Source organism: Macaca mulatta, chromosome 8, assembly GCF_049350105.2.
Source record: "Macaca mulatta isolate MMU2019108-1 chromosome 8, T2T-MMU8v2.0, whole genome shotgun sequence".
Lineage (NCBI taxonomy): Eukaryota > Metazoa > Chordata > Mammalia > Primates > Cercopithecidae > Macaca > Macaca mulatta.
Genome location: NC_133413.1, coordinates 4,220,206 through 4,234,732, shown reverse-complemented (window position 1 = coordinate 4,234,732; position 14,527 = coordinate 4,220,206). Strand labels below are relative to the sequence as shown.

The 14,527-nt window shown below is 37.1% G+C and overlaps 1 protein-coding gene across 1 annotated transcript in view; it reads left to right on the top strand.

Annotated features, from left to right (window-relative positions):
• CSMD1 (CUB and Sushi multiple domains 1) overlaps positions 1–14,527 on the top strand; it is a 2,034,615-nt gene that overhangs the window by 1,578,489 nt on the left and 441,599 nt on the right. The window contains exons 13-15 of the mRNA XM_015144705.3: positions 5,442–5,624; positions 6,825–7,151; positions 8,868–9,062. Of these exons, the coding sequence (XP_015000191.3) occupies positions 5,442–5,624; positions 6,825–7,151; positions 8,868–9,062 (705 nt within the window). The remainder of the gene's footprint in view (positions 1–5,441; positions 5,625–6,824; positions 7,152–8,867; positions 9,063–14,527) is intronic.

The window sequence follows — 14,527 nt, the reverse complement described above, 5'->3', positions numbered from 1 at the left end:
GCTACACGGGAGGCTGAGCCAAGAGCATCTCTCGAATCCGTGAGGCAGAGGTTACAGTGAGCCGAGATTGTGCCACTGCACTCCAGCCTGGACAACAGAGTGAGGCTCCATCTCAAATAAATAAATGCAACATATAAATAAGTTCAAGAGATCTATTATACAACATGGTGACTATGGTTAATAATAACATATTATATTTTTGAAAATTGCTAAGACTATAGGTGTTCTCATCAAAAGTAAGTAAGGTAATGAGTATATTAATTACCTTTGCTTAGCCATGATGATACATACACATATTTCAAAATAACATGCTGTAGATGAACTATATATACAATTTATATTTGTCAATTAAAATACAATTAAGTATGTAAATGTGAGTGAGAATAAAAATCATTAAGTTGCAAGTTTAATAAGAACAATAATTTAGAAAAGCATCTGTTGTGTGTTGACTCTAAATAGATGCTGCAGATTTCACAATCACCAAGATAAGACTCTCCCAGGGCTTACAGTAAAGCACAAAAAATAAATGTAATGCAGAGTGGCAAGTCTTGCAGCAGAAAAGAGTGGTGCTAGAGACACGTAGGATACGGGCCATCCCTGAGCAAGTGCAGACTGAATTAGAATATCAACAGCGCGTGGTTAGATAAGACAACAGAGGAGAGAATGGACTAAATATTTACAGCAGGTGTGGAGGCTGAAGAGGGGAGACACCCTCAGGTACTAAAAGAAATTGTGGCATACCTGGATTGTGAAATACCAGGAAAGAGCTAACGAAATATGTCCTAGGAGAAGACAGTGATGTTCACATCACACAGGGCTTCCTGAGTCCTGGATAGGATCTGGACTAAGAATAAAGTTGGTCACCAGAAACATTTCAAGCAAAGTAGGGTCATCCTTAGGATTGGAGTTTGGGAAAATATTTTGGCTGCAGCATGGGGAGTAGTGAGAGGACCTCAACAGCATCTATGATGGCAAATGATGATAGACAGTGAAGGGTGAGAACCTGAACTGAGACGCGACATGGCATGTTTGGGAATACAGCTAGAGCAATAGAGAAAATTTTCTGTGTGATGTATTTTGGGGAAGAGAGGGATGTGTGACAGTATTTGTAACTGGACTATGTAAGCTCTCCGGAATGATCCTTTGACAATATTTTCCTTAGGCCCCTTCATTATCAAATCTTATATCTAGTTCAATAATTTGGAAGAGATATTTTGAACAGCATTTTGTTTTGTTTTTGTTTTAGGTGCATCAATCTTTGAATTGATATCAAATCATAGTGTTTTTTTGTTTTTTTTGGTTTTTTTTTGTTTTTTCTTTTTTTTTAATGGGAGTCTCACTCTGTCACCCAGGCTGGAGTACAGTGTTGCGATCTTGGCTCACTGCAACCTCCACCTCCTGGGTTCAAGCAATCATCCTGCTTCAGCCTCCCCAGTAGCTGAGATTACAAGCATGCACCACCATTCCCGGCTAATTTTTGTATTTTTAGTAGAGATAGGGTTTCATCATGTTGGCCAGGCTGGTCTCCAACTCATGATCTCAGGTGATCCTCCCACCCCAGACTTCCAAAGTGCTGGGATTACAAGCGTGAGCTACCACATCTGGCCATAGTGTTTGTTTCTAAGAAAATATGTCAAAATCATCTCTGACATACAGAGAAGGGTCTTTGACACACATACTGTATCAATGTCAACAGTATCTTACTCATTTTCTACTCTACCTGAAGGTGGTATGACCCTCAAATAAAATTCCAAAAGCTGTATCAATTTTGTCACCATAATTTGGAGGCAGTAGTGACACTCAGTGTGTAAGAAATCAAGAATGCAAAATATTCCAAAGTAGTTCCCCCATATGAAATATCACTGGCATAATTATGAAACATGCTTCCATTTCTTCTATAACTAAAGAACAAAAGCTAGGTGAAACACGCAAACCTGCTGAGTTTGGACTGTGCTACTTTGATAGTTACTAGTCAGCCCCTAATGCCTGATAAGGGATGTGTCCAGCACAAGTTCTGTCCACGGCCAGCAGTAACCATGCATCAGGATAAACAAACACCAGCCTCTTTGGTGAGATCAGGTAACCAAAGGACTCTCTTGACCCTCAACATGGAAAGCAGAAAGACCCTCACCCTCATTTTATTTCTGAAACCCCTGCACAGTAGAGCTCCCTGTATTAATTAATATTACAAATAGTATCCAAAATGCCATAATTTATTTTACTCCAAGAAGAAATTGTAAACTTCAGCATCACAGAGGCAGAATGAAACATTTAAGGCTTGCTAATAATCGTAGCAATAATTATATTTCCAGTGCAACATGCCAGGTAATTTCCATGAATTTTATTCTTTAATTCTCATGGCCACCCTTTGAGGTGGGAAGTAGGAAGCTCATAATGTGAAAACTGAGGCTTGATGAGACTAAATTGATCACAGTGTCCCAGCAAACACCAAATCTGGTGTCTGGACTCCTGACTGCAGAGTTTTGTGCTATGCCAGGACCCTGGGTGCCCAGCCAGCTTCCCAAAGGAGAACCCACATCAAACAAGATGAAACAAAACCGTGCAGGGTTTTGAATTCACTTTGTCAATTTCAGTGACAAATGCTCATTCAGGGCCTCCCAAGCGATAAATTTAAGTAAACCCGTTCCCAGCTCTGTTCAACTCAAGTTCAACAACTTCAACTCCAAGAACTATCTTTAAGCAACGGTGCTCTCTGTAGATTTCTTTGACTTGTGTTGCATTAGGAACATTTCGCTTTCATAGAGCTGACTCTGTAAGGATCATCTTTGTTTGGTAGCCTAAGGTGTGAAGTTAGCAGCGTACCTTGAACCTCAACCAAATACCTGCATTTTGTGTGTGTGCTATTCTGCTTCACAGAAGGTGGTGACATCCTATGTATTGAATATCTTGAATATCTTCATACTAGTGTGATAATGTATGCAAACTTCACTTCTTTGATATTCCGAGACATTTAGAGGTAAAGTTTCTCCTCCTGAATGCAATATAACATCTCTGGATCAACCTCTGAGTGTTTCTGTATCCCTCACAGCAGACCTTCAAACCATCTTGAAATTCAGTTCTGAGTCACTTCTACAAGCATTCCCAAAACTGACAGCTTGATTAGAAAGTAGTTAGGTTATGAAAAAGACACTTGCACATACATGTTTATATCAGCACAATTTGCAATTACAAACATGTAGAACCAACTTAATGCTCATCAATCAATGAGTGGATAAAGAAACTGTGGTGTATGTATGTGTATGTGTGTGTGTGTATATATATGTATGTATATATGGGTACATATAGATATATGGGTACATATAGATATATATGTGTGTGTGTGTATATATATATATGACATAATACTACTCAACCATAGTAAAGAATGAATTAATGGCATTTGCAGCAACCCGGATGGGGTTGGAGACTATTATTCTAAGTGAAGTAACTCGGGAATGCAAAACCAAACATCATATGTTCTCCCTCATAAGTGGAGCTAAGCTATGAGGACACAAAGGCCTAAGAATGATAAAGTAGAACTCAGTGACTCAGGGAAAGGGTGTGAAGGGGATGAGGAATAGAAGACTACAAATTGAGTTCAGCATATACTGCTTGGGTTCCCCCAAAACCTATGGAAATTAAAAAAAAAAAAAAGGAAGTAGTTTACTAAAAAAACAACAACAACAAACACCAATAAATTGGAATTTGCTCTTAGCCCCTGCAAGATAATAATTCTCCATGAAGAATTCTAAAAGTAAAACCAATGCATTTTGGGGATAGGTGTCCAGAGAAACCACCCTGAATTTGCTGGAACTCACTTTTCTCCAGCCTCTGCTCTTCCAACGTTGCAGAGGGATCTTTGAAAGCTGTAGTCAGAGGACACCAGGTCTCCTCCAAAGCCCTGCAATGCCTTCTTCCTGCATCACTCTGCACAAACAGGAAGCCCGAGAGGCAGGGCCTCCCTTCCTCTCCAAGCCACCTCTGCCCATTTGTCCCTCACTGCCCTGCCAGGCACACTGGGATCACATCGCTTTCTCGAAGGGCCGATTGCCTTCTTCCTTCAGGGCATTTTCTTCACTGCCGCCTCCTCCATCCATCTCTCTATACCCCTCTATCTTGTCTTAAATTACCCATCATCAAATCACATTCATTTTTGGGAGTCTGAGGTGGGGGGATCACTTGAGCCCAAGAGTTGGAGGTTGCAGGAAGCTATGATCACATCACTGCACTCCAGCCTGGACAACAGAGTGAGACCCTGTCTCAAAAAAAATAATAATAATTTTAAAAAATTTTCCTCCATAAAACATAAACCCTGTATTAGTCCGTTTTTACACTGCTGACAAAGACATACCCAAGACTGGGCAATTTATAAAAGAAAAAGGTTTAATGGACTTAGAGTTCCACATGGCTGGAGAGGCCTCACAATCATGGTGGAAGGCAAGGAGGAGCAAGTCCCATCTTACATGATGGCAGCAGGCAACGAGAGAGCTTGTGCAGGGCAATTCCCCCTTAGAAAACCATCAGATCTCCTGAGACTTATTCACTATCATGAGAACAGCACGGAGAAGACCTGCCCGCATGATCAATTACCTCCCGCCGGATCCCTCCCACAACACGTGGGATTCAAAGTGAGAATTAGGTGGGGACACAGCCAAACCATGTCCAGCCCCAGCCCCATGTGTGCAAGGATTTTGTCTCTTTTATTCACTAAGCCCGACAACTAGAAGAGGACCTGACACACAGTGGTTCTCAAAACAATTCTTTAAAATGAATAAATAACACATTTTAATGAAAACATTCTGCGTAGTTAACATTTGAGACAGATCAACGTTTGAAATATATTATAGGTTTGGTGTATTTGGATGCATGTTTTATTACAGTGATGTTTTAATGAAAGATTGATTCTGAATATTTTGTTTTCCTCTGTAGACCAAACTGTTTTTCATTCTGTTTCATAAATGAGTGTTAACATTCATTTTAGGGAAAGAAGATTCAAATAGATTCTATTTATTTAAATACTCAGTAGGGAATGAAGAATCTTTTCTGTATTGTTTATGGCAAAAAGCACATAGTTGAAAACAAAACTGGTATTTGCATTTTAGTAGTAGCAATTGCAGAGAAAAGACCAGACATATCCAGAAGGTGCACTGATTAATTGCAGCATTTGTGTTGTCAGCATATCTGTGTAGCCATGTGTATCCCTTAAAAGACAGCAAATTAAATACCTTTCTCTTTGTGAAATGACCTTCCTTTTATTTATTTATTTTTTTGGTATTTGAAATTAAATTTAAGATCAATTGAATATCCTTTAGAAACTGTTTACAAAAATGATGTTTAGTTCAGCAAAAAGAAGCCATGTGTTCACTTTCTAAAGTGGAGAGATAAAAATATTCCTTGTGTGTGTGTTTTTTTTAAGGGTTCATTTGTTTTTCCATTTTCAGAAATTGAAAAGGGAGGGTGTGGGGATCCTGGAATCCCCGCCTACGGGAAGCGGATGGGCAGCAGTTTCCTCCATGGAGACACACTCACCTTTGAATGCCCGGCGGCCTTTGAGTTGGTGGGGGAGAGAGTTATCACCTGTCAGCAGAACAATCAGTGGTCTGGCAACAAGCCCAGCTGTGTATGTGAGTATTGCGCCTTGATCTGGACTCCCTCCTGTCCTGCAAGGATCTTGCAAGGGGAGAAAAGGAGAAAGACACAGACCACCCATTTAGGGAGGGCAGCTTTCAGAATAGCTCAGGGTGCCACATTTACTGGAAACATGCAAGGACATTCTCAAACACCAACTTGCCTGCTTTCTTCATTTAATAAAAACTAATTTATAATTTTATTACATCTACTCGATAAAATGTACTTGAACGTTTCCTGCCAGAAAGGTCATCACGTATATCATTGTTTCCATCAAAAGCTGATCATGTTCTGCTGTATCAGACATCAGTATAGCAAGCGAGTCTTTTGTGACTTAATAATGCTGTATAACACTTAAACACAAGCTGTTCACCAGTGTGAGCATGGGTGGTGGTACTGGTTTGGAATTCAGTTGACGAGCTGCCCACTTCCTCTTAAAAATACTATTTTAACAAGTAGAAAAGACTTCACAGTCAATTTTAAAGGAGGGTTTATTTGTAAATAAATATAGCAATGGCTGAAAAGTGGGTATGAAATTATGTGGAATAAGAAGCAAAAATGTACTCTAGAGAGAAATCCAACAGTTTCTCCCTCCGAAAAATTATTTATGTATTATATATATATATGATTTTAAGTATATATTCTTAAAAGTGGATTTTTCAAAATATTTTTATATTATCCAACTAGAACATGATCTGATGTTTCCAAGTTATTTATTTATTCATCTTTACCCTGTAACTAATAAAAATTTTAAATAACTGGAGAAATGCACTTACAGGAAAGTATAAAATATAAATTAAAAGTTATCACGAAAGAGTAGGCTGAATTGTTCCTAGGATATAGGCATATACTTTTCCATATATTAATATTTGCTCTTCTGAAGGCAGAAAGTTATAACTAGAAATTATAATATTTGGCACACGTTTTTAGTCAACTTGAAAGGATCATTTTTGAACCAAGCTTGTGCTTGATTATGTATAGGTTCTGGTTGTGCTCTATAAGATAATGAAATATTGGACTTACAAATCAGGAGAGGAGAAAACATTATGGTCCAGAAGTACTTATATTAAAATAGTTGGATCATCATAGCTATTTGTAGGCATGAATTGCCTTTCCAGGTTCTTAGCAATCTGTTTCACATGGCAGTTCTTTGGATATGTGCAAAACTGTTTGAAAATATATTTGCGTCTTCACAGTTTCATGTTTCTTCAACTTTACGGCATCATCTGGGATTATTCTCTCACCAAATTATCCAGAGGAATATGGGAACAACATGAACTGTGTCTGGTTGATTATCTCAGAGCCAGGAAGTCGAATTCACCTAATCTTTAATGATTTTGATGTGGAGCCTCAATTTGACTTTCTTGCGGTCAAGGATGATGGCATTTCTGACATAACTGTCCTGGGTACTTTTTCTGGCAATGAAGTGCCTTCCCAGCTGGCCAGCAGTGGACATATAGTTCGCTTGGAATTTCAGTCCGACCATTCCACTACTGGCAGAGGGTTCAACATCACTTACACCAGTAAGTACGCCCACGCAGTCAACACATCCAAGTTCCCATTTTACTCACATGTTCCCATTTTGCTTATATGTATGTGAAGCTGCATTTCATGGCTGATACTTCAGAAGTTTTATGATCATTACGAAAATGAGAGTAGTAAAATTATATAGTGTTATCCTGAAAACTTAAAAACAAATGCATCACTGTATTTAGATTGGTGGTGTCATCACTCCTAAACTAAGGAGCTGGATCTCCTCTCTCTTTCATCTCCTTACATCTCTTTCTCTGTGGTTTTCCATTTATCCATCCATCCATTCATCCATCCATCATTCCATCCACCCATGCACCCACCCAACCATTATTCCATTTATTCTTCCATCCATCCATCCATCCATCCATCCATCTGTATCCTTTCATTCATCCATCCCTCATTTCATCCATCCATGCGTCTATCCATCCATCCTTTCTTCCATCCATCTTTCCATCCATCCTTCCATCTATCCATCCATCCATCCATCTATCCATCCATCATCCATCCTTCCATCCATTTATCATTCTATCCATCCATCATTCCATCCATCCTTCCATCTATCCATCCATCCGTCCCTCCATCCATTCATCATTCCATCCATCCATCATTCCATCAATCCATTGTTTATGCATCTTTCCATGCATCCATTCATCATTCATCCATCTGTCCATCCATTCATCCATTATTCCATCTGTCATTCCATTTATCCTTCCATCCATCCATCTATCCATATCCTTCCATTCATCCTTCTCTTCCTTCTATCCTTTCGTTCATCCATTTATCTATTATTTCATCCATCCATCCATCCATATCCCTCCATTTATCCATCCTTCCATCTGTCCATCCATTCATCCATCCTTCAATTCATCTTTCCATCCATCCTTCCATTCATCCATATAGCCAGCCAGGCACTCATTCTTCCTTCTGTTCTTCTTCCCATCTATACAACCATCCACCCACCCACTCAGCCTATGCATCTTTCCTGCAACAAAGTAGTGTAGTAAAAACAACTGAGTAATATGATGTCAGGAGCCAAGGATTAAAATACAGCACTAGTATGTAATTAGTGAAGTTTAATGACAACTAACTTCTCTTTGCTTTAGGCTCCTCATTTTAAAACCTATTTTATATAAGAATATCTACTTAAATGCACTGTAGAGGGAATAAAGTGAGAGAATATTAATATGAATAATACTTTATTATGATGTACTAACTGCCTACTTTCTTAGGCACAATACTTAGAATTGGGCAATAATTGTTTCATTTAATGTTACAGTAACTAGAGGATATAAACTTAATAGCCTCTCATTCTGTAAATAAAGATAGCTAGGCTTAGAGCATCGAGTCATCTGCCCAATGTCCGAGTCCTGACATAGCAAGAAAAAAAATCACAATTCTAACGAGAGAAATCCTGAGCCCACTTTCTACCACCCACTGTATCAGTTCTCTCTTCATCTAAGCTCATATGAAAAGTGCTTTAAAAACCCTAAATTGCTGTATAAATGATAGTTATATCTGTTCATCTCCCTGCTCCCTCTTTCTCACTAGACACTGATATTTATTAATGTATTATCTATCTATGAATGATACAACTGAAATGTATATAATTATATACATTATACGAATGCTTTATAAGCTTGTTCTATTTTCTTTTTTAATATGTGTAATTAACACTCAAGTATTTTTGTTCCTTTTTTTTCTTTCAGCATTTGGTCAGAACGAGTGCCATGATCCCGGCATTCCTATAAACGGGCGGCGTTTTGGTGACAGGTTTCTACTCGGGAGCTCGGTTTCTTTCCACTGTGACGATGGCTTTGTCAAGACCCAGGGATCCGAGTCCATCACCTGCATCCTGCAAGACGGGAACGTGGTCTGGAGCTCCACTGTGCCCCGCTGTGAAGGTGCAGTCCCTGCCACCACCCACTCTTCTCCTTTGAAGTCACACATCTATCTTCAGGCATACACACACAAACCAACAAACTGCGTTAGTTTGCTAGGGCTGTCCTAACAAAATACCACACAGAGTCGCTGAAACAATAGGAACGTACAGTCTCCCAGTTCTGGAGGCTGGAAGTCTGAGATCCAGGTGACATCGGCGGGAGAGTTCCTTCTGTGACTGTGAGGGAGGATCTGCCCCAGCCTGGTCCTCCAGCTCCCGGCGGTTTGTGGCGATCTCTGGCATTCCGTGGCTGGAGAAGCCTCACCCTCATCTCTTCCTCCAGACTCACAAGGAGCTCTCCCTGTGTGTGTGTTTCTGTCCCTGTGTCTAAATTCTCCTTGTTAAAAGGACACAGTCATATTGGATTGAGGTCCCCCTATTCCAGCAACACCTTATCCTAACTAAATTCATCTGCAAGGACTGTATCTTCAAATACAGTCACCATCCGAGGCACTGAGGGTTAGGACCTCAACGTATGAACTTTGAGGGGACGAAATTCAACCTATAACAGTGTTGCTTAGAGTTAACTATTTTGTTGTTCTCATTACAGCTGACATAAATACCACCTAATTTTCTTCTTCTTATTTCTGTTCTGGTTACTTATCTAATAAATATAGAGAGGAAAATATTTTAAGGAAAAAGATGTTGCCTCTGATAATTACTCATTTTAAAAATGTTTACTTAGAGTATATGTTCACATTCCATATCAGAATAGTCAGTGCACAATAACCTAAGAAAATATTTTTTAAAAAACTTACCTCCAGTATATATCAAAGAAGTACAAATTTAAAAAGAAAAGTAAAATACCATTTTTTCTTATCTTATTAGCATAGATTTGAACAGGTGAATAAGATGTATTATTGAAAGGGTTATGTAGAAACTGGCATTTCCTAGTCATGCTATAGATGATACAAAATCACAGTATTGTAGTGAAAATTCTTAGTAGGACTCTTAAAATTGTTCTTGTCTTTTGAGTCATAAATTATATTCCTGGATCAATATCATAAAGAAATAGTGAAGCAACTATACAAATTTTTTCAAGAATGTTTTCTGCAAGACTATTTATAGCAGAAGAGCTGGAAATGATTCAACTTTAAACAGCAGAGGATTGGTTAGATAAATCATGAAGAATAATAGGTGTCAATATGAAGATCATAAGATCAAAGAGTCTCAGGTATCCTTAGCATGTGAAAGACCAAAGGATGGAGGTACATGTGTCACAGATACATACATATCTCATGATAATCATTTTGTAAAACACTAAAAAGAAGGCTATACACCAAAATGTTAATTATGGTTACGGGTGATTTTTCCCTCTTAGTTTATTTTTATTTTCTTAATTGTCTTTGTCAACATGTATTTATTTTAAGTAAGTGACTAGAAAAGGAATATGTATTAAATATCACATACAGTTGAGAATTTCTCCCCTGTCTCAAATACCTCGAAATGACATTCTCAGACCCATAATCTCTATCAAGGAGTCTAAGCAGAGCTGGGATCTAGGTGTGGAGCATTAAACTCCTCTGTGACAACCACAGTGTAATGGGGCTATGATCCTTCACCACCTCATCCTGCCCTGGCCCACCTCCAAAGTTACTCACCATTACTCAAAGTAGAAATGCTTTTTTTTTTTTTTTTTTTTTTTTGAGACAGAGTCTGGCTCTGTCGCTCAGGCTGGAGTGCAGTGGTGCAATCTCAGCTCACTGTAACCTCCGCCTCCCAGATTCAAGCAATTCTTCTGCTTCAGCTGTCCTGAGTAACTAGGACTACAGACACCTGCCACCACGCCTGGCTAATTTTTGTATTTTTAGTAGAGCGGAGCTTTCACCATGTTGGCCAGGCTGATCTTGAACTCCTGACCTCAGAGGAGAAGTAGAAACTTCTAACCAAGTCCTATTTATTGTAATCATCTGGTGATACTAAATGTAAGGGAGGGCATTCTGATGTTCACCCTTTTCATACACTGTAAAAACAATTTGTGGGTGGACGAGAAGCACCACCCATGGGTGAAATATTGATACATAGAAGGGCAAGAAAACATTCTTAATAGTTGAAATTTCATTTATATCTATTCCTATCACGTATCGTAAATGTACAGTTTTTGTGTTTTATGTTGTACAAAATGTTAATAAAAGGGTAGGTTTTCATCTTTTATAAATAAGTAAATATATACACATGTGGTGCTCAAATATACAATACTAATTACAGTGCACAGTTAGTCATGGGTGCAAATCATGTTCTAGCCAAGCATATGGCTGTGATTTGGAAGCATGAATTTTCAGGAGAAAGAAGTTTAAAGTGAACAGTACACTCTCATCTCTGTTCTGTCCTGGCCACAAGTCAAGCTGTCCCTTATGTCCTTTACTGTAATAGGCTGATTGCAGATGTGTTACAAGCTGCAGGGTGAGTGTGGACCACAGCACAAACAGGGTGAGGTTAAAGGCAAAAGCCAACTACAGGTTGTTAACAAAGGAAACCCTCGGCAGAAAGAAAAAGTTAATAGGAAAAGATGTTAAAAGTCTACCTGCACGGGAAACCTAATGACTGAGTGCAGCTGAGCCTCAGAGAAGGTAGGGGACACTCTGATGGAACAGGTGGGTACCCCAATCAATGCCTCTGCTGAAAACAAATAGAAAACCAACTTTCAGAAGTAAATGTATCTAGTAGGGAAAACAGTAATATAGCAATGAAGTAGTGAGTAATACGGATAGCAAACTTGATTTAAGAAATGTTTCAAGAACCTCACATCCCTTACAGAATACTCCTATTTATTGTTTTTCTCAAAAAAATATTTTTAAAAATCAATTATATAATTGACCATAAAGTGAACCTTAACAAATTACAATAAGTTATAGGTCACATGCCCTGTAATATTCCAATTAAAGTAGAAATATGCAATAAAAATAGAACCACAAGCAAATCTCATTGACATCAAAAGTCCACTATAATTTTACATTAAATAGAAACTCAAACCTTAATGCCTGTGCTATCCCACCTAGAAGCCATGCGAACAGTACTTTCTAATAGAAACAATGTGAGACAGCAAAACCTGTGTTTCAAGGAAAATGTATATCTTTAAGTCCTCTAATGTAGAACAAAATGATCAAAAAATAAAGAAATTTAATAAGATTGAAAAGTTAGAAAAAACAAAAATAAATTAGGATGCTATTAAAAAAATTCAAGTGTTATAAACAATTTAAAGCAAGAGTGAGTTCTTTGTTAATATCAATAAGCTAGACAAACTGTTTATGATTCTGATAAAAGGAACTAGGAAAGAAAAATGTTATAGATGTTTAGTAACATAAAAGAGAAATTATCTCTATCACAAAAATAATATAACTTTACATAAACAATGAAAACCTCACAATAGAGCAATTTTTTTTATTTAAAAGCGTAGGTTATTTATTTATTCTGGAAGAATTTCTTGGATGCCAGGCACATGTTGAATATAAATTGTATGGCCTCTGGGCAAAAGGTTTCTCTTTCTTTCTTTGTTCTGCTTCTAACAGGCTCATATTTCTCAATGCAGCTCAGTAGCATCATTAAAAACTCAAGCTATTTTGGGGAAAAATGACTATACATGAAAACATCAACTCTATGGCCGCAAATCTTAAAGTCTGTAGCAAATGGGTAATTTTCTAGCAGAAGATAAAATACCAAAAATGACTCAAATAAACAGTATAAAATGTGAGTAAAGTACCATAGGAAAGAATTGAAAAAAAGATTAAGGATTGAACATCGAAAAAGACACAAGTACCCTACAGGGGAGTGAGTTCTCTTTCAAGTCTAGAGAAGCTTAGTGTTGTGCGCTAGGGCAGATAATGGAAAAGACCGGCTGCCTCCTACATAACATTTCATCAAGCCAACATTACTGTAACCCAAATCAGACTGTTCTATGAAAAATAAAGCTATAGGAAAAAATGCACATGTAATCCAGAAGGTTTGTGTTTTCTTTTTGTTTTTATTTTTAGAAATACAGTATCAGGGAGTTCATCCCTGTAATTTAAATTATTTTAAAAATAAAAAGAAAGCAAAGAAGAAATTGCTTTCTAAACCCCTCATCCATATATTTGCTTTTTTGTTATCAGCTAAGTGAATATGAACATCATTGATGTCGTTCATCAAATATTTTTGGTCTCCATCAAGTGGAATGTCTTTTCTGGAATCTTGTCGATTAAAGGAACCTTGTGATGGGTTCTGGTCTGTTAGGAATATGTGGAAGTGATGTACTCAACTTCTGGCTCAGCATCTTTGATTGCCCTCGCAAGACCTTTTCCCGTCTGCCACAGCAGCTGAAGAAGGGACCTGTGTCTCAGAGACCTAGACGTGCCACATGTGTGAGAAATTCACTTCCCATTGTAGCTACTACAGTTGCAGGGCTGTTTGTTACCACAGTGTAATCTAATCCAAACTGACTAATACGAACTTATTACTTACTATTTACTTACTTACTATCTACTTACTGAGACTATTACTTACAATTTTAGTGTAAATTTTGCTTATCGACAATATAATTATTAAAGTGTCTATGTCATCAGGATAAAGCATTTCAGGTTCAGTGTACACTGTAAATTATAAAGTGATGGGTAAGAGTATAATAAAATAATATTAATATGTGACAAGTTAGATATATTCCAAGAAATATAAAAATCCAAAATAAAAAAATTACTAAAATAAAGGAAACTTTTGGTTTTGTATTTATATGGAAAATAAGACATAGAAATAACTCATGCAGATTTTAGAAATAGCTCAATTACCATAATTTTTTTGGAATTCTGCATCTGCCATATGTCTTTCTTATATAGTATCTTTGGATGGTTAAACATGACAAAATAAACATATATTTAATATATTTAATTTTGCTTAAGTTGTGTTCTTAAAAAGATTTGCTGCATCACTTTACAAAACAAAGGAATTAAGTTATATATAATATTTATGTATATGGATATGTGATTCATAGGCTCCAAATGTGAATTTAAGAACTTAACTAGAAAAATTAAAATAGTAATTAGTATAAACTTGTTGTTTTAAAAATTGTTATCACAAAAAATCAAGTGTTCTTCAGGAGCTCAAATTCATAAAAATTACCCTGATTGCATATTTTTAAACTATAGAATAATGCATAGGTATAGAAATAACAATTGCAACTTATTTGGTGAAAAAAAAAAAAAAGAAAGAAAAGAAAAACTATCAAAAATGTGATCTACAAAGCAATCCCAGTGCTATCCATTATTAACATGTTTTTAAATTCCACTCCCCTGTTCACTGAATAAAAATTTCATTTTATTTATAATATATGGGCAATTTTTTATCCTGCTTTTGAAGTTTAATATTCTATTGCAAAGATTTTCCCATAACAAAATTTGCAAATGTTACTTCAAATATATTTGAATTCCAATATATTCCAATATATGGTCATGCACTTTC